General features: G+C 45.6%; 1 protein-coding gene across 5 annotated transcripts in view; it reads left to right on the top strand.

Moving 5' to 3' along the window:
• LOC102379377 (solute carrier family 12 member 7) overlaps positions 1-16,596 on the top strand; it is a 109,378-nt gene that overhangs the window by 71,313 nt on the left and 21,469 nt on the right. For all 5 annotated transcript variants that reach the window (XR_003096155.1, XM_025215079.1, XM_025215077.1 and 2 more), the window contains exons 17-20: positions 2,045-2,213; positions 9,407-9,602; positions 10,277-10,446; positions 11,127-11,258. Coding sequence is in view for 4 of the 5 variants with exons in the window: in XM_025215079.1 (XP_025070864.1) it covers positions 2,045-2,213; positions 9,407-9,602; positions 10,277-10,446; positions 11,127-11,258 (667 nt within the window). In the remaining variant the exon portion in view is untranslated. The remainder of the gene's footprint in view (positions 1-2,044; positions 2,214-9,406; positions 9,603-10,276; positions 10,447-11,126; positions 11,259-16,596) is intronic.

The raw sequence follows: 16,596 nt of genomic DNA, 5'->3' as shown, positions 1-16,596 counted from the left end.
GGTGTGTGTGTGTGCAGGGCGGAGGCGGGCTGCCTGCTGCAGGCTAGGGCTCTGCACCCTGCTGCCTCTGCCCTGGGAGTTGCATGCTGGCCATGCTGTGCCCCCCTCACCTGCCTGGCTGCAGGAGGCACAACATGCTGCTTGGCCACCATGGCTTCTGGAGTAAAGGCAACAGGGTGTAGCACTCCAGCCTGCAGCAGGCAGCCCGCCTCTGCCCCATGCACAAATTGGGGGTGCGCATGCCCCCCATGCCTCCCCTGGGGGTGCGCACAGCAATGGGGAGCCGTATCCCTTCCCACCCACGCTCCTGGACGAGTCTCCTGTGGCTCAGTTGCACATCCTGCCCTGTCCCTGACCTTGCCCCACTCCCTTCCTTGCTGTGGGGGCCTTGATCTGCCCCTCCCCCTCCACAGACTTAGCTTCTGGGTGCTGTGTGTCTGCCCCTCACACCTAAGCCACAGCCCCCCAGCCCTGCTGCTGCCTCTCGATCCTGACCCACAGTACCCCACGTCCTATGAGAGTATGCAGGGGGCCCCCCCCACTTCCTTGGGCTCCAAACTCGCACGCATACCCACAGCCCCCCACACCTTCACAAATCCCCTGCCACACACGCACACACCCTACACTCCCCCCCCAACCATACAGAGGTCTTGCATGATTTTATGTCTTTTAATTTTTTAGTGCATAATTTTGAGTTTTTAGCTGTGTGATTTTTAAAATCATGATTAATTGCAACTCTTTTTTTAATCACGCAACTAATTGCAATCATGGTTTTTTAATAGTTTGATAGCTGTAAAATAAATCTTTTCAGGTGCGATGCGAAACACAAAATGAGTTAATTTAAGTGATCAGGCAGAGTCAAACTTCTATATAGTGGAGAATTTTAAGATATTTGTTACTAACCTTACTCTAGATCAGGGGTCGGCAACCCCTGGCGCACATGCTGAGCGGGGCAAGTGAGGCCATTTTCCTTGGCACACGTTGTGGCTGGGGAGGCAGCAGCTGTTAGTAGTTTCCCAGCTACAAGCCGGCCCTAGCTCTGGGTAGTTGGTGCCAGCTGGGAGCCTGGGCTGCTGCCAGCAGGCACCTGAGATGCTGCAAGCCCTGCTGGGAGCAGCCTGGGCTCTACAGCTATCAGCAGCTACCCAGAACCTGGGCCAGCTGCAAACACCTGCTGCCTCTCCACCCCAGACCCGGCCCTGGGCTCCAGGGAGGCAGCACATACCGGCAGTGCTCCTCACTGTGCTGCCCTCGCCGCTTCTGCAAAGGAGTGTTGGAACCCGCAGCAGGGCACAGCGGGGGGCTCAGAAAGCTGCCTGCCGCTCTGAGTTCCCTGCTGCCCTGTCACACTTCCCCTGTGTGCATGGGAGCAGCGTGGGCAGCAGTGCAGGATTGTGCCCCTTGCTGCTGCCCCCACCTGCAGGGGAAGTGTGGCAGGGCAGCAGGGAACTGGGAGCAGGCAGCTTTCTGCTCCCCACCCACTGTGCCCTGCTGTACCAGGTTCCAACACTGGTTTGCAGAAGTGGCGAGGGCAGCACAGCGGGAGGCATTGCTGTTATGTGCTGCCTCCTCGGGGCTGGGGCTGGAAGGCAGCTGGGGCCAGAGCCTGGGTGGAGAGGCAGCAGATGTTTGCAGCTGGCCCAGGTTCTGGGTAGCTGCTGACAGCCCGGGCTCTGTGAGTGGGGGGCAAGGGTCATGAACAGGGTTGCAGTATGAAGGGGAGCAGCCAAGATGGTGTCTGCCCCCTCCTCTCCACTGCTAATTAGCAGAGAGGGATGCCTTCTGTGTGGCCCCTGCCTTCTCCACCAATTAGCAGTGAGGCTTCTAGGGCCCCTCTGCCAATTAGTGTGGGGCTAAGGGGAGATGTGGGGGAGGGGGGGGCTCACCACAAAAATGATGCCGAGGCTGTGAGCAGGCCATGATTGTTTTTGCTTTACCTCTGCATGTGTTAAGTAGACTCCCAAGCATGCAAATGTTTTCATGCTAATTTTTGTGTTTATGCTAATTTTCTGGTTCTTTTCCTGACACTTTTTTTATACCACAGGCCTCAAGTCTTAGTTTTGTTGAATTTGGATTCGGAACAGCTGGTTAAGCACCCTAGATTGCTTTCTTTCACTTCTCAGCTGAAGGCTGGTAAAGGATTGACCATTGTAGGATCTGTCCTTCAAGGAATATACTTGGATAAATGTGTAGAAGTTCAAAAAGCTGAAGAGGTATGTAAAAGACAGTTTGCAATACCAATATTGTTTTGGGGCTTATAGTCCATATAGGCCCTTCTATGTATTACACTTAACTTCTTGTTATTAACCAAGTAATCACTCCTTGCATTGCAACCCAGCTACACGTTTAACCAATTAATGGCTTGATAAAACAAACAATAACCTACAAAGTTTTTCTGCAGAAATGTGCAAAAACTTTTTGTAGCTTATTTTAATCATGCCATTAATTGATTAAGTGGCCAAGTGCTCCCCTGTGGCTGGGAGCCCAGTCCATCAACTGAGGGGTGCCCAGCCACAGGGGTACACCACTCACTACCAGTCCCACAGCTGATAAGGATCACAATGGTTGCAGTGTTGTCAGCTTTGGGGCTTGCAGCAGGGAGAATGCTCCCCCTGACCTGCGACCTTCTTAGCTGCAGGACCTGCAGCTTACGAGGTTCACAGCAAGGACAGCGTTCTCTCTGCTGCCTCCACTATGAGCCCTTCAGCCCACATTGTGATCCCGCGCTCCCCCTGCACCATTGATAAGGTGCAGTGGGATCTAATGCACGATCTCAGTCTCACCTCCTGCCATGCACATGGAATACACATCTAAGCAAAAACTGTAATAAAGGACATTTATATAGTAGGGTGCTTCATGAAACATGTCATACAAAGTTTTAAATTCTTTAATTAAAAACAACCCCCCCCCCCCAACACTTTCAGAATGCCACAGAAGTTTATATAGTCTTTACAGACACAACAGAACCTAGTACTTAATTTTTGTCTGCTATAGTGACATGTATATTGCAAAGGTTGTGTGCATTCTATAGACTGGATGGCCTCCTGGGCTGCGTCCACACAGTTATGAATGTTTGTTTCCCCAGGGACACGTAGCAGTGGCACGCCTTGTGCTGCTGCTGCTTGTCCTCAGGGAATGCCCATGGCATGTGCCCTCTGCAGGTTATCCTGGCCATGGTAGGGGGGAGCCTTACCTGGCATCCTGGGAGCCTCAGGGAGCTGCAGCCATGGCACTCCTGTAGCTGGGAACCTGGCCAGCAGCAAGAGCATGGCTCTGGCTGACCAGACTCTGTTTTGGGGCAGTGTGCATGAGCATTTTTGGCATGAATATTTGACCCTGGGAGACCCCAGGATCAAAAAAACCCCACACTGCGAGGTAGCAGTACGGGGAACTTCTGTACATGTGGTTTGTGGTGCCGCAGACAGGTCTGTGGCACTACATACTGCACATCTGCGCTTGTCTGGACACGGCCCTACATACTTATAAACTTTATGATTCTCTGCTTGGCTTAAGTTTCTTGATAATACTTTATTCATTGCTCAGTTAGAGCCCTAATTTCAGATCAATGTTAACATATTGGTAATCTAACCTTAGTTACGAGATTTGCATTTGCCAGATACCTATAGAAGAAGCACTCTTGGGGCCAGTTTCTTTTCCACCAATTGGGCATGTAAGTGGGCTTAAACGTACAGGCATGATGTTATTCCAACTTGCCAAAGCCTCTGAAAATTTGTTAAAACACAAGATGGGTGGGTCTTCCTCCTCAAATTGTGTTATTGCACTAGTTGAGTGCAGTTAAACTAAGGTGGCCTTGCTGCCTTAAAAGCATCATATTTTGCATGTAAAGGCCTCGTGTATGTAATTAGACAAGAGAGGTGGCCAAATAAGGAACTGCGAAGTATGATTCAGGGTGTGGCTGAGTCGGGAGCAATTGTTCATTATCTTCTGGAGACTGTCAGAAATGCTGTGGTTTGGCCTGAGTCAAGTAAGAACCAATCATGGTTAATGTGCTCAGTGAATCCTCCTCTGTCCTGGGCATATCGTCAGCTGGCCATGTAGGACCAGGTCCTGGACTACTTATGCCAACAAAATGATGCCAAGCGCTAGAATGAAAGAGACTTGTCCTTTCAAAGCAAGATTTGAGAGAGGTAGTTAACCATGTTAGTGTGAAGTCAGGCAGAAGGCAGGGTAAATCTGCACCTTTTATAGACTAACTAGATCACAGACGTACAGCACAAGCTTTCCTAAGTAGAGGGCTTACTTCATTTGGATTTAACATTCAGTAAGCGGTAGATTGCCCCTCTAACTCTGGTGTCAAACAAAGCACCACAAAAAAGCTAAGAGCTGCTTGATTGTTGGTGACTTATGTGCATCACATGTTGTGGTGTTTTGCAGTTGTTCTTATTCTTTTTAATAATGCTCATCTGGCCCCAGTGAGAATTAGCTGTCAATTCTATACTGATTAAAGTAGTCCAGGAAGTTGTAATGTACTGCAAAGGCATCAAGTTACTTCTAATGAGCACTGCAGTCTGGATATCTGTATATAGTATCCTAGTGTTAGACTTCAGGAGAGATTGGTACCTCCTGCAGCTAAATGCAAGTTCATCTGGCATTCTTCCTGTTCCTCTGTAGCTGTACTGAATGATTAATTCATGTCTCACTTGAAAGGAATAAATTGAATTTCCAAGCAAGTGATCATTAGTCATTGAACTTCACTGCAGGTGGGCCTCTGGTGGTTTTTTATTCTTTGATTTATCTGGTTTTTTTCCTTAATCACTGTTATGGTTTTATAATTGAAACCGAGTTTTCATAAAAAAACAGTCTAAAGAACTGACTTCAAAATCATTATAGCACATGGTTAATTTGATTTTTTTTTTCTCCTTTTTTCTTTCCTTTTGGTTTTCTTCTAACTGAAGCAACACTAGGAACCTAAAATAGAAGTCCAGAATAACCTCACAGAGAGAAATATAATTATCAATTATAGGTACCCTGGTAATCCATAAATCTTTCGTTCGGTGGAGCTTTTCAAGCAAAACAACAAATACATATTTAAAAAGTTTGTTTGAAAACTACATAAAACTGAATAGATCTCTCAAGCTAAGAATAATTGTAGCTTTTAAATTAATTTAATCCATTCAGTTTAATGAGGTTTGGTTTTTTTTTGTTTTTCGTTTTGAAACGTTACTGGGATCTAGTACTCTGTTATCCTTGTGCAGTGTTTCTCAGCCTGGTGAGGTAGTATCTCTGCAGAGGACCCAAGGCTGAAGAAAAGAAATTTTCATCTTGGAGCAGTTCATCTTCCACAAATTGGCTCCTGTTGTGATTTTTTGCAGTGTGGTGGCTTATTCCCCAGCTGTTGATGGCCATGAACAGGTGTTCAGCTCTACCCAAGCGAGGGAACATACAAACGTTTCAGATATCCACCCCTGCCCCCCCCCCCCCCCCCCCAACTGCTCCTGACACCTTTCCCAGGCTAGGTCACCCCAGTCTGGGGAGGGCTGAGAGCAGCAGCTTGACTCCTTCCATGCACCGGGGTCACTGTGGTCTGGGGAAGACTGCTGCCCAATGACTACTTCTGATCACAAAGTTGTCAAGTGTACAGGTGTTCACTCTAGTGAGAGAGTGTCTCATAAGAAGGATCTTCCAGGTGTTGTGGTAGAAGACTTTTGACAGTTGAGACATGTTTCCTTCATAAGAAACAGTGACTGCCTGTATGCTGGCAATTTCTACTAGGAGACCAGTGATTCTTCCAGTAGAAGTTTAACCCATATGCATGGTTGCGGTTTGCTCCTTCCCTTTACAATGACCCCTAGCATAAGTGGAGCCATATTCTTTGTGTGGTTAGGTTTCTTACCCTCCTAAAAAGAGGAGGGTTTGTGAAGTAACCTGGGTATACAGAGCCACAGCAAATGGGCGGTGCAGAATCACTTATTTCAAAAGCCTCCACTTCTCTGCTCAGCTGTGCAGAACTGCTCCTGAATTCCAGCTGAGTGGGGAAAGGGTCTGGTTCAAAATGACAGCTGTGGCAAACACCTGGGCAGACTTGTCCCTAATTGAATATATGAATCATTCAGGGTCTGCTGTACAGCCAGGCATTATGCTACTTAATTGGGACCTTGCCACAGGCCAAGGCAATATACTGCTTGCCCAAACCTGTTTTCAGTTTGTCTGTTGCACTCAGTTTTGTTGCTTGTGTGCTGGTCAGTCCATTAGAGCACCAAGGATGACTGCTATGTGTAGCCTGGCCCTGGGAGAAATGGAAAGGAAATCAGAGGCCATCGGGAGTGTGCAAAAGAATTAGACCTAAATGTGTTTCCTCAGATGATTAAATTTATTGACACAAGGAGGCAAAACAACTGAGAACAGGCTATGGAAAGACTTGGGGAACTGAGTCAGGGCAGATATGACAAAATAAGTACCTCCTCATCAGGTGCTAGTTAATTACAAGGTTTATACTCAATGTCATTCAAAGTCTGGGAACCCCTGACAGGGTTCAAATATACATGTGTGTGTATTTTTATACTTTGAAAATACACTGGCTTGTGTCCCCACACAACCTAAATATTTTCCCTAGGGCCCCAGTCTGGCAATACTTCATCTCACAAGCACCAAATCAGTGTCCAAAACAAAACTGTATTAATAGGAAAGCAGGGATCACAGCATTAGTTTGGGGAAAATGCAACAAAAAAGCAGTCAACCATATCTTTGTACAAATAGTATATAAAACACTTTCCTTGGCAGTATCTTTGCATCTAGTTTTTCACTTTGTTTTTATCACCAATTGGTACGTATATCCATTGAACAAACATCCCTTTGATATGCCCTTTCCCCCTCTCATTGCTGTTTCCACTTGTGGTTTGCTGTTAGGGATTTGCTAATTCCCAGTATGTGAGGTTTGGAGGAGTAGAGTTCTATTTCCAGCTACTGGAGGAAGTGTTGCCTGGTCCAGTCATGAAATGCAGTGCTATTTCTTGCCAATTCAGCATCTTTTTCACCATACCACTGCCCTCGAGCCTGACCAGTTTGGTCTTAAGGCTTAATCTATTCCACCTCTAAGCAGATAAGGCTCTTTTGGTAAATGTGATATATTTTTATTAGACCAACTTAAATAGTTGGAAAAATTGTTCTTCACGAGCTTTTGGGTACAAACACCCATCTTCAGGCAGAGGGAGAGTTTACAGTTGTTTTGTGTTCTCTTGGGTGAGGATAGAAGCCATTATGTAAAAATGCAGGTCTGTGAAAATGGAAATCCATAGCAGTGAGGATAGACAATAGGTGTGAGACATTTTGTGGAGGGGGGGGGATGACCTGGTGAAATGTAGAGAGGTTACCTGGGGTATCAGATTGTAGGCAGGCTATAATGTGCCATAAATCCACTGTCTGCTTCGTCCATGATTTTCTGTATCCAGTAGACTGATGAAGTTAAGTTCATAAGCTCATCTGCGAAAGGTGCTTTGTAAATTCCCTTTGAGAATTATACCTGAAAGATTGGAGAGAGAGTGGTTATCTTGTGAGACATGTGCGCCCACTGGTAATTGGATATTTGGCACAGCTGGTATCTATGAAGTGTCATGTTTAGCAGGTGTAACAACTTTAAACTTTTAAATGCAATTTGGAAAGAATTCTTAGATTATTTTGTTAATTAAAATATTAGTCCTTTACCTACTTCCCATTTTTCTGACTCTGTTCCTCCCTCTTTCGTCCTCTTTTTTTTTCTTTCTTTTCCCATTTTATTATTGTGACAGAAATCTGCAATTTGTATATAGTTGATTTTATATATTGTATAAAAACTTAATTTGTTCTGAGATTTTTTTTATTGCATTTAAAACAAAATCATGTAGAGAAAGAAGTGATGGTATAATGCTTGCATTCTCCTAGAGAGATCCCATGGGCAGTGGGACAAGTACAGCTATTGTGGATTCTTTCAGAAAGATCAGACTAGAGGCACCCATTGTAAGCTCCTTGCCATCCATCCTGCCATCTGCAGACAAGTCAACGGAATGGGTGGCATGAAAACCTGCTGACAGACCCAAGAATAACCAGCTAAGATATGCTCTCCATATCAGATAGGAGAGCATCAGTGTAGTGTTCTGTTCTTTCCTTGGAACCATTCATTTTGTTGTAGTTTCTCAGTGACCTTTTTCTCAGAAGGTCAGACCCTGGTTAAAAGGTTGTCAAACTGTCAGTGTTCAAGATGTTTCTTGAGCACTTGACTTCAGGCACTTTCTTCAAAGGTGCTTATCTCCTACCACCCCATTTAAAACAGCTAGGGATCCAGTACCACCCCACACACCTTCATGAGTCAACAAGGTTACACTAATAATGGCCAGTAATAATAGTGCAAAGCATTCCCAATGGTTATGTTCAGTGAGGCTCTGGGTCTCTTTACCAGGTATAGAGACTATAGTTAAGGACAACCATGTCTTAAGCAAATGAATTGAATCCTAACAGTTACAGTTCTAAGTCAAGAGCAGAACAACCTTAGCAATTACAATTCTAACACTAGTTAGTCAAAAGCAATACAACATGCTCACCACCCTCAGATATAATGAACACGATGCTACTGGTTGATCAGGCCAGGAGGTCTTGTCTGGGGCTCCCAGCTCCTACATCTGAGTTCTGTGTAGGGTAGAATCTTAGATGGATGACTGCATCTCCTCTGGTCTTCAGAAGTGTTCCAGGCGGGGTTCCAATTCCTTTTCCTATATACCTTCTCTTTACCAAGTTTCTTAGCATATAATTAGCTTAAGCCATTCCCTTTAATGCACATTAATAAGCCTGCTTCCGCTTGCCATATATGATTAAACTCCACTGGAATTTTCCAGTCTTGGGTAATCTTTTTCATTCTTAGGTGGGAGTAAGTCTTGCTACTGCTTGTTCCTCTGTTCTCAAGCAAAATTTTCTTCTTGTAGTTGGCCAATTTCTTGTTTTGATTTTGGCCACCTAGACATGGTATTTCCAGACTTCCTCCTCTTTGCGGGGAACTGGTCAGAGTCAAGCACACATCATGTGCCAGGTCTTGTTGATGAGTTTGCAGCTGTCTAGAGCCAAAGTCAAATCTGCAGCTGAGTGGACGCATGATAATTTTCTTACGGTAAGTGCCAGAGTTAAAACCCAGGCCGGAATGCCTCTGGGTTTCAACACAGTATATCTCTGAGTTAGGCAGAGTTCTCAAACACTGTGCTACTTCTCCTCTATTCATAGTGGGGATTAAGGACAACATAATTTAATATTTTATCGCATATCACAGTGCCTTTTTTGTTTATTGGGTTGCAGGATTAAGGAACTGTTTCCGGAAGTCAGATAATTTACAGCGTATCATGTTAGTTCTTAATACAGTGATTCCTTGTTGTATTCATAATTAAAGGTATCTCCATGTGTAATCCTCCCTTTCTTATTTTTATAGAATGTTAAATCCTTAATGGCAATAGAAAAAACAAAGGGATTCTGCCAGATTGTGGTGTCTCCAAGTTTGAGAGATGGAGTCTCCCATTTAATTCAGTCTGCTGGTCTCGGAGGGATGAAGCATAATACAGTCCTGATGGCATGGCCACAGTCATGGAAGCTCACAGATAATCCATTTTCATGGAGAAACTTTGTTGGTATATACTGCTTTAGTTTTCTATATTTCTACTAAAATTAACCATGTATGCAAGAGGCAAGGATATTTTGGGAGATATCTTTCATCAGACCAACATCATTGGGAAAGATTTTTTAGATGATCTTTTGAGCATAAAGTATTCTTCCTCAGGTCTGAGGGGGGGAAAAAAAAGCAGGTGCAGCTTGAGCTAAGTAGCAAATAGAGCAATAGTGTGCATAAAACTCCACGTGTAAATAAATTTGCCATTGGATCTTATATATTTCCTGGGCCTTTACAGCTACATCACTTTAGCGCTATTATATTGCATTAATGCTATTTAGTGATGCTATGCAACTCTGAGATGCATAGATCTTACATTCATTTTTCCAGGTATCTAATCTATCTATTAGTTCTTTTATGGCTGAGAGATTTCAAAATAGTAATTTAAAAGTGATTCAGTTGAGGTCCATGAGAACTTGTTTTTACTCTGCACTCCTTTAAAAAAAACAAAAAACCCAAATCCCCCCCATTTATTAAGTATGGATGTAAAAGCCGAAACTTTAAGCTCGTGATTTAAACAATGCCCATTTTTCAGTTAAGAAATGTTAGCCTGTGTATAAACTTACCTTAAAGGACTCCCAATTTTCATTCACACTGTTGTATATCCTATTTTGTGGTTGTTTGTTTTCTCTACAGACACTGTACGTGAAACGACAGCAGCACAGCAAGCTCTGCTGGTTGCCAAAAACATTGATTTGTTTCCAGCAAATCAAGAGCGCTTTTCTGAAGGGAACATAGATGTGTGGTGGATTGTTCATGATGGCGGGATGCTGATGTTGCTTCCTTTCCTGATTCGACAGCACAAGGTACGGCAGATGTTCTAGGGAGGAACTCTTGTTAGAAAAATGTACAGCCAGTGAATGCTAGGGGCAGAATTTTATATTCACCTACTGCATGAACAAAGCTTGAGACTTGCTTCTATTTTTTTTAGTCAGGTAATTCAGTCATTCTGTTACCCAGTCTGGTCTCTCAAATGTCCCCACTATAAGTAGGGGCCTACCTAAATTGCCGGGAAACAGCATTTTTTGCAGGTTGATTGACTCTCAGTTCTAATTCCATGGTCATTTTGCAGTGGCCTCGCCCTTCAGCGTTGATTGGCAGAGAGACCCTGAGGGGGGTGGGAGATGAGAGGACCCTGCCATCTTGACTGCTGGCTGCCCTTCATGAAGCCTTGCCCCTCAGTGTTGATTAGTGGAGAGCCTCCCCCCGGGGAGCCAGAATCTTATTTTTATTAAGTTTTTTCGTTGGTGTGGGGTTTTTTTTTTTTGTTTTTGGGTTTTTTTTCAGACAACTCTGGATTTCACGGTTTCCGTGAAATCGTAAATTAAGTAGGTGCCTAACTTGTAGACAGAAGGAAATATCTGCATATTTGACCATCTTTCAAAATAATAAGTTCTTATATGCTTAACTCTCTTGAAGAGTGATGAGCAAGAGGAGCAAATGGAATTTATTCATTGTTATATAACATTATTTCCCTTTTGTGTAGGTTTGGAGAAAATGTAAAATGCGTATTTTCACTGTAGCCCAGATGGATGACAACAGTATTCAAATGAAAAAGGATCTTCAGATGTTTTTGTATCATCTTCGATTGAATGCTGAGGTGGAAGTTGTTGAAATGGTAAGCTGCTATGTAGTTTACATGTTAATTAAAAACTCAGAACTAAACTTCAAAGTCATTCTTACAGCCTTCTTGAAAATACAAGGGAATTTTGACTTGATACAAAGTTTTAGTCAAGTACCTCAATATTTTGCGTAAAATGTGAAGACTAGCAATATGAAAGTGCCCTAGGGCAAATTTAACTTATCTGTATCCCAGGTCTCATATTTAGTAGCCTTTTATACAGCATAAAAGGTAACTTCTGATCTCACTCTTCATCCTAATGCTGGGTCCATGTCCGTCTCCCTATGTTATCCCAACAGGATTCTTGTCCTGTTTCCCTATCCCCTTCACTCCCTGGTCCCACTCTACTCCTTCTGTGTCTGCTCCTCCAAGATCTGGTCCTTGTCCCCTGTACTAGCCACTCAGACTGCTTCTTCCTCCATACTACTTGGGCTCAGCAGAGGCAGGGTAGACTAGGTTGGAGAGAAATTGCCCTTTGTCCAAGGGTATGTCTGCATAGTGTATGATAGAGATCAAAACTCATTTTAAGAAGCAGTTCTTGTTCCAGAAATAGTCTAGCTACAATAGCAGAGGGCTCTGCATGAGCGAATTTACCTTGCTACTCTGGGGGCCATTACCAAACAGTACTCTACGAGTGTGTCTACGTGTGTTTTTATGTGCACCTAAACTTTAATGCACATTAAGGTAATTTAGGTGCACGTCCTACATGTGCACACTAAAGGCACATTAACAGGGTGTGTGGACCTACTTGGGACTAAACTTAGTGGCAGTTCAGTTGACATACAGGGTTTATGCACCTTAGCGCATCTACGTGTGCATTAAGGCACTTGTAATTATTTGTGCCTAAATTTCATAGATTGTAAGGCTGGAAGGGACCTCGGAAGATCTTTGGGTCCAGCCCCTGCACCAGGCAGGAAAGGCAGGTGGGGTCAGGTGATCCCTGCAAGATGACTATCCAGCTTCCTTTTGAGGATTTCCAGGGTAGGTGATTGCATCAACTCTGGAGGGAGCTTATTCCACAGTCTGGACACCCTAACTGTGATGAAGTTTTTCCTAATGTTGAACCTGAAATGGTTTTCTAGGAATTTGTGGCCATTACTTCTGGTTCTTCCCAAGGGTGCCCTGGTGAACAGTTGTTTGCCAAGCCCCTGATGTACTCCCATGACGTAGCGGTAAACTGCTACCAAGCCCCTCTCACCCTTCTTTTTCAGGCTAAAGAGTCCCAGGTCCCTCAGCTTTTCATAAATTCATAGATGTTAGGGCCGGAAAGGACCTCAATAAATCATCGAGTCCGATCCCCTGCATATCCCCTGCATAGGCAGTAAAGAGTGCTGGGTTCAGATGACCCCAGCTAGATGCCTATCTTTTGAAGACCCCCAGGGTAAGGGAGAGCACTACCTCCCTTGGGAGCCTATTCCAGATTTTGGCCACTCTAACTGTGAAGAAATACTTCCTTAATGTCCAGTCTAAATCTGCTCTCTGCTAGCTTATGGCCATTATTTCTTGTGACCCCCCAGGGGCACCTTGGTGAGTAGAGTCTCACCAATTCCCTTCTCTGCTCTGAATTTATAGGCAGCCACAAAGTCACCTCTCAACCTTCTCTTGCGGAGTCTGAAGAGGTCCAGGTGCCCTAGTCTCTCCTTGTAGGGCTTGGCCTGCAAGCCCTTACCCATACAAGTGGCCCTTCTCTGGACCCTCTCCAGGTTATCCACATCCGTCTTGAAGTGCGGCGCCCAAAACTGCACGCAGTACTCCAACTGCGGTCTGACCAGCGCCCGATAGAGGGGAAGTATCACCTCCTTGGTTCTGTTCGTCATGCATCTGCTGATGCACGATAAAGTGCCATTAGCTTTTCTGATGACTTCGTCACACCGACGACTCATGTTCATCTTGGAGTCCACTAGGACTCCGAGGTCCCTTTCTGCTTCCGTGCTACTGAGCAGGTAATTTTCTAGGCGGTAGGTGTGCTGGACATTTTTCCTCCCTAGGTACAGAACTTTGCATTTCTCCTTGTTAAATTGCATTCTATTGTATTCTTCCCATATGTCCAACCTGTCCAGGTCTGCCTGTAGTTGTTCCCTGCCCTCCAGTGTGTCCTTCTCCCAACAGTTTTGTATCATCTGCAAACTTGGACAGAGTACACTTCACTCCCTCGTCCAAGTCACTGATGAAGACATTGAAGTGCATCGGTCCAAGGACAGAGCCCTGTGGGACCCCTTATAGTTGCCTGGATCCTCCTTCCTCCCCTTCTTGAAAATAGGGACCACATTGGCCCTTTTCCAGTCCTCTGGGACCTGGCCCGTGTGCCATGACTGCTCAAATATTCTTGTCAGTGGCTGGGCAGTGACATCAGCCAGTGCCTTCAGTACCCCCAGATGGAGCTCATCCGGGCCTGCTGACTTAAACGCATCCAGTTCTTCCAAGTGACTCTGCACCATCTCAGGGTCAACGCTTGGTAGGGCCATATGCTTTTCCTCGTATGGCTTGCTGTGCAACCTCTAATTATACGAGTGATCCTTCTCTGGACTCTCTCTCTCAAGTTGTACCACATCCTTGTTAAAGTGTTATGCCCAGAACTGGATACAGTACTCCAGTTGGAGTCTCACCAATGCTGAGTAGAGTGGAAGAATCACCTCCTTGGTCTTGCTGGAGATGCATCGATTGATGCATGCCAGAGTATTATTTGCCGTGCTGGCAACAGTGTCACATTGCCAGCTCATATTCATGCTGTGGTTTATTAATACCCTCAGGTTTCTTTCATTCATAGTTCTGGTCAGGCTGGCATTGCCAAGCCTGTAGGTGTGCAAGGGATTGTTCATCCCTAGGTGGAGCACTTTACATTTCTTGATGTTGAACTTCATCTGGTTCTGACTCGCCCAACTTGCTAGCCTGTTTAGATCCACCTGTATATGTAGCCTATCTTCAAGCGTGATCATGCTTCCCCATAACTTGGCGTCATCTGCAAACTTGAGCAGTAAGCTCTTCACCCCCTCATCCAAATCACTGATGAAGATGTTGAAAAGTACAGGACCAAGCACTGACTCCTGTGGGACACTGCTACCTGCTTCTTGCCAAGGTGACACTGATCCGTTCATTAGGATTCTGAGTCCTACCCTGCAGCCAGCTTTGTACCCATTGGCGATGCAGAGGGGGTGCACACAGGTGCACATGCACCGCCTGAGATTGGCCGTGCACTCCCTGGAAGCGCCAGCTGTGAAACCGAAAGTGGTGGTGGAAGTGCACTTCCAGTTTTGCCACTGGTGGCTGTGGGCTCAGCGATCAGCTGCTGAAGGACACCTCCCCCCCTGTTGGCGATCTGATGCTCATGTTCATACCCACCTAACCATCTCGCAGTTAAGCCCGCTATCTTCGAATTTTCTCACGAGAACATTGTGGAATACAAGTTCAAAGTCTTTTTGGAAGTCAAGGTATACAATATCCACCCCTTCTCCGTTATCCAGGTGGCGAGTCACCAGATCGTAAAAGGAGATGAGGTTGGTTAGACAAGAATGATAGAGACACCTTGATATCTGCTTGCCTAAAATCGCCGTTTTAAGGCGCATTAAGGGTGTGCACATATAGACCCACACCATTAATGTACCTTAAAAATGGCTAATGCACCTTTAAATCGGCACGTGTAGATGCACCCTGTGTATGGTAGTCTGAAAGAATTCACAAGGCAAATCGCTACTAAAAGTGAATCTGATAAAATAGTTTCTACACAAATTTGAAGAGACCACCTATACTTATTTACTGATTTTTAAAATGGCTAAAGATAACAGTATCTTCATAATTGCTTCTATTTCACATCACTTTTCAAATCTTTTAACAACAATTCAGAAATTAACTAGATTCTATGTTGTGTATTAAGCAACAGCTATGCAACTTAGAAGCTTAGAAAAAAATAAATGGCCATTTGTACACATGCTTGCACTGCAGCACTGGGTGCTTTTAAAAGTGCTCGGTGAAATATGCATCAGTACTGAGAAAATGAAAAAGGTGTTTTAGTTCAAAAGCACACTGTCACCATTTTCTCAAGGCTGACATGCATTTGTTATTTATACAAATGCATGCAGTGCAGCGCCGGGCACGTCAGCTGGCGTGCGGAGCAGACTCAGTTAATTGAGTCTGCTCCAACATGCCAGATATACAGACAGATGTATGTGCAAAATTTCATTCTCTCTAGGGGTGCATTTACATGCGCAAATAAGTACAACTAAATTTTAATGCACATTAAGCTAATGTGCACTAAGCAATTTTTGCAAGGTGTCTAAATGTGCAGGGACTTGGGATTAGTTTCAAGTCCCTCCAGTCTTGCCATGTGGCCACTGGGGGGAGCTCCAGCCACATGGCTACCAGCACTTGACAGCCATGTTGAAGCCAAAACCTGCTGCCAGCACTTGGCAGCCAACTTGGAAACTCTGATCCCTGGCCAGCCCCTTTCCTGCCCAGGAACTGTGTGCTTAGTGCAGGGCCAGCTCCCTCCTTGCCCACCCAGCCTCCTCACACCAGACCTGCTCCCACTCCAGCCCCTGCCCTTGCTCCAGATGGCCCCGGCCAATGCTGACCACCTCCCCACACTCCTGCTGACCCCAGTAGAGCTACATGTGCCAGCAAGGGCCAGGGCACTGGCTATGGGAGGTCCTGGCCCAACCCCTTCCTCCTGCACTCCCTGCTCCAGCCTGCCTACCCTGCCTCCCACACACCCCCTAGCCCTTTCCCACTCCCAGCACCACTCTCAGGACATGCACATGGATAAAACAAAACAACAACAGCAAAAAAGTAAGTTTTATTGCCCTCACATCCCTCGCTCTCATCCCTCCCCACTTAATGAACAGTACCTCTCCACCACCTTTCCCACCAACCAGTAATACAAAATCTGCTTACAAGAGGCAAACTATATACCTATTGAAAACTATTTACAATATTTTGGGTATTCAGGCCAGAGTGGGGGGGGGGCCCTGGGTTGGGGACCTAGCGGGGAGAGCCCCAGGGCAGATGCCCAGCACCTCAGCTTTTAAATGTTCTCCTGCTGGTCCAGGGGCTACAGTGACCCCTGCAGGTGTGGCCTCCTATGAGGTTGGGTCTCTGGCTGTGGTGCAGGGGAGGAGAGGCCCAGATCCAGGTGGGTGGTGGTAGGTCTAGGGTGGGGGCTGGGCCAGGTGATCTGACGGTCAGGAAGTGCCCAAGGACTTCCTCCCAGGGCCAGGTAGGGGCCTGCTGCAGGGTGGCGGGTGGGACCCAGGTGCCCTACAGGGCCATGGGTTGGAGCTGGGCAGTGTGGGACATGTACACGACTACCAGGGCCAAGAGAATATCAATGGATTGGTAGTTG

Source organism: Alligator sinensis, unplaced genomic scaffold (assembly GCF_000455745.1).
Source record: "Alligator sinensis unplaced genomic scaffold, ASM45574v1 scaffold1222_1, whole genome shotgun sequence".
Classification (NCBI taxonomy): Eukaryota; Metazoa; Chordata; order Crocodylia; family Alligatoridae; genus Alligator; species Alligator sinensis.
Note: the sequence above shows the minus strand (reverse complement) of the source record. Positions and strands in the feature narration are given on the sequence as shown.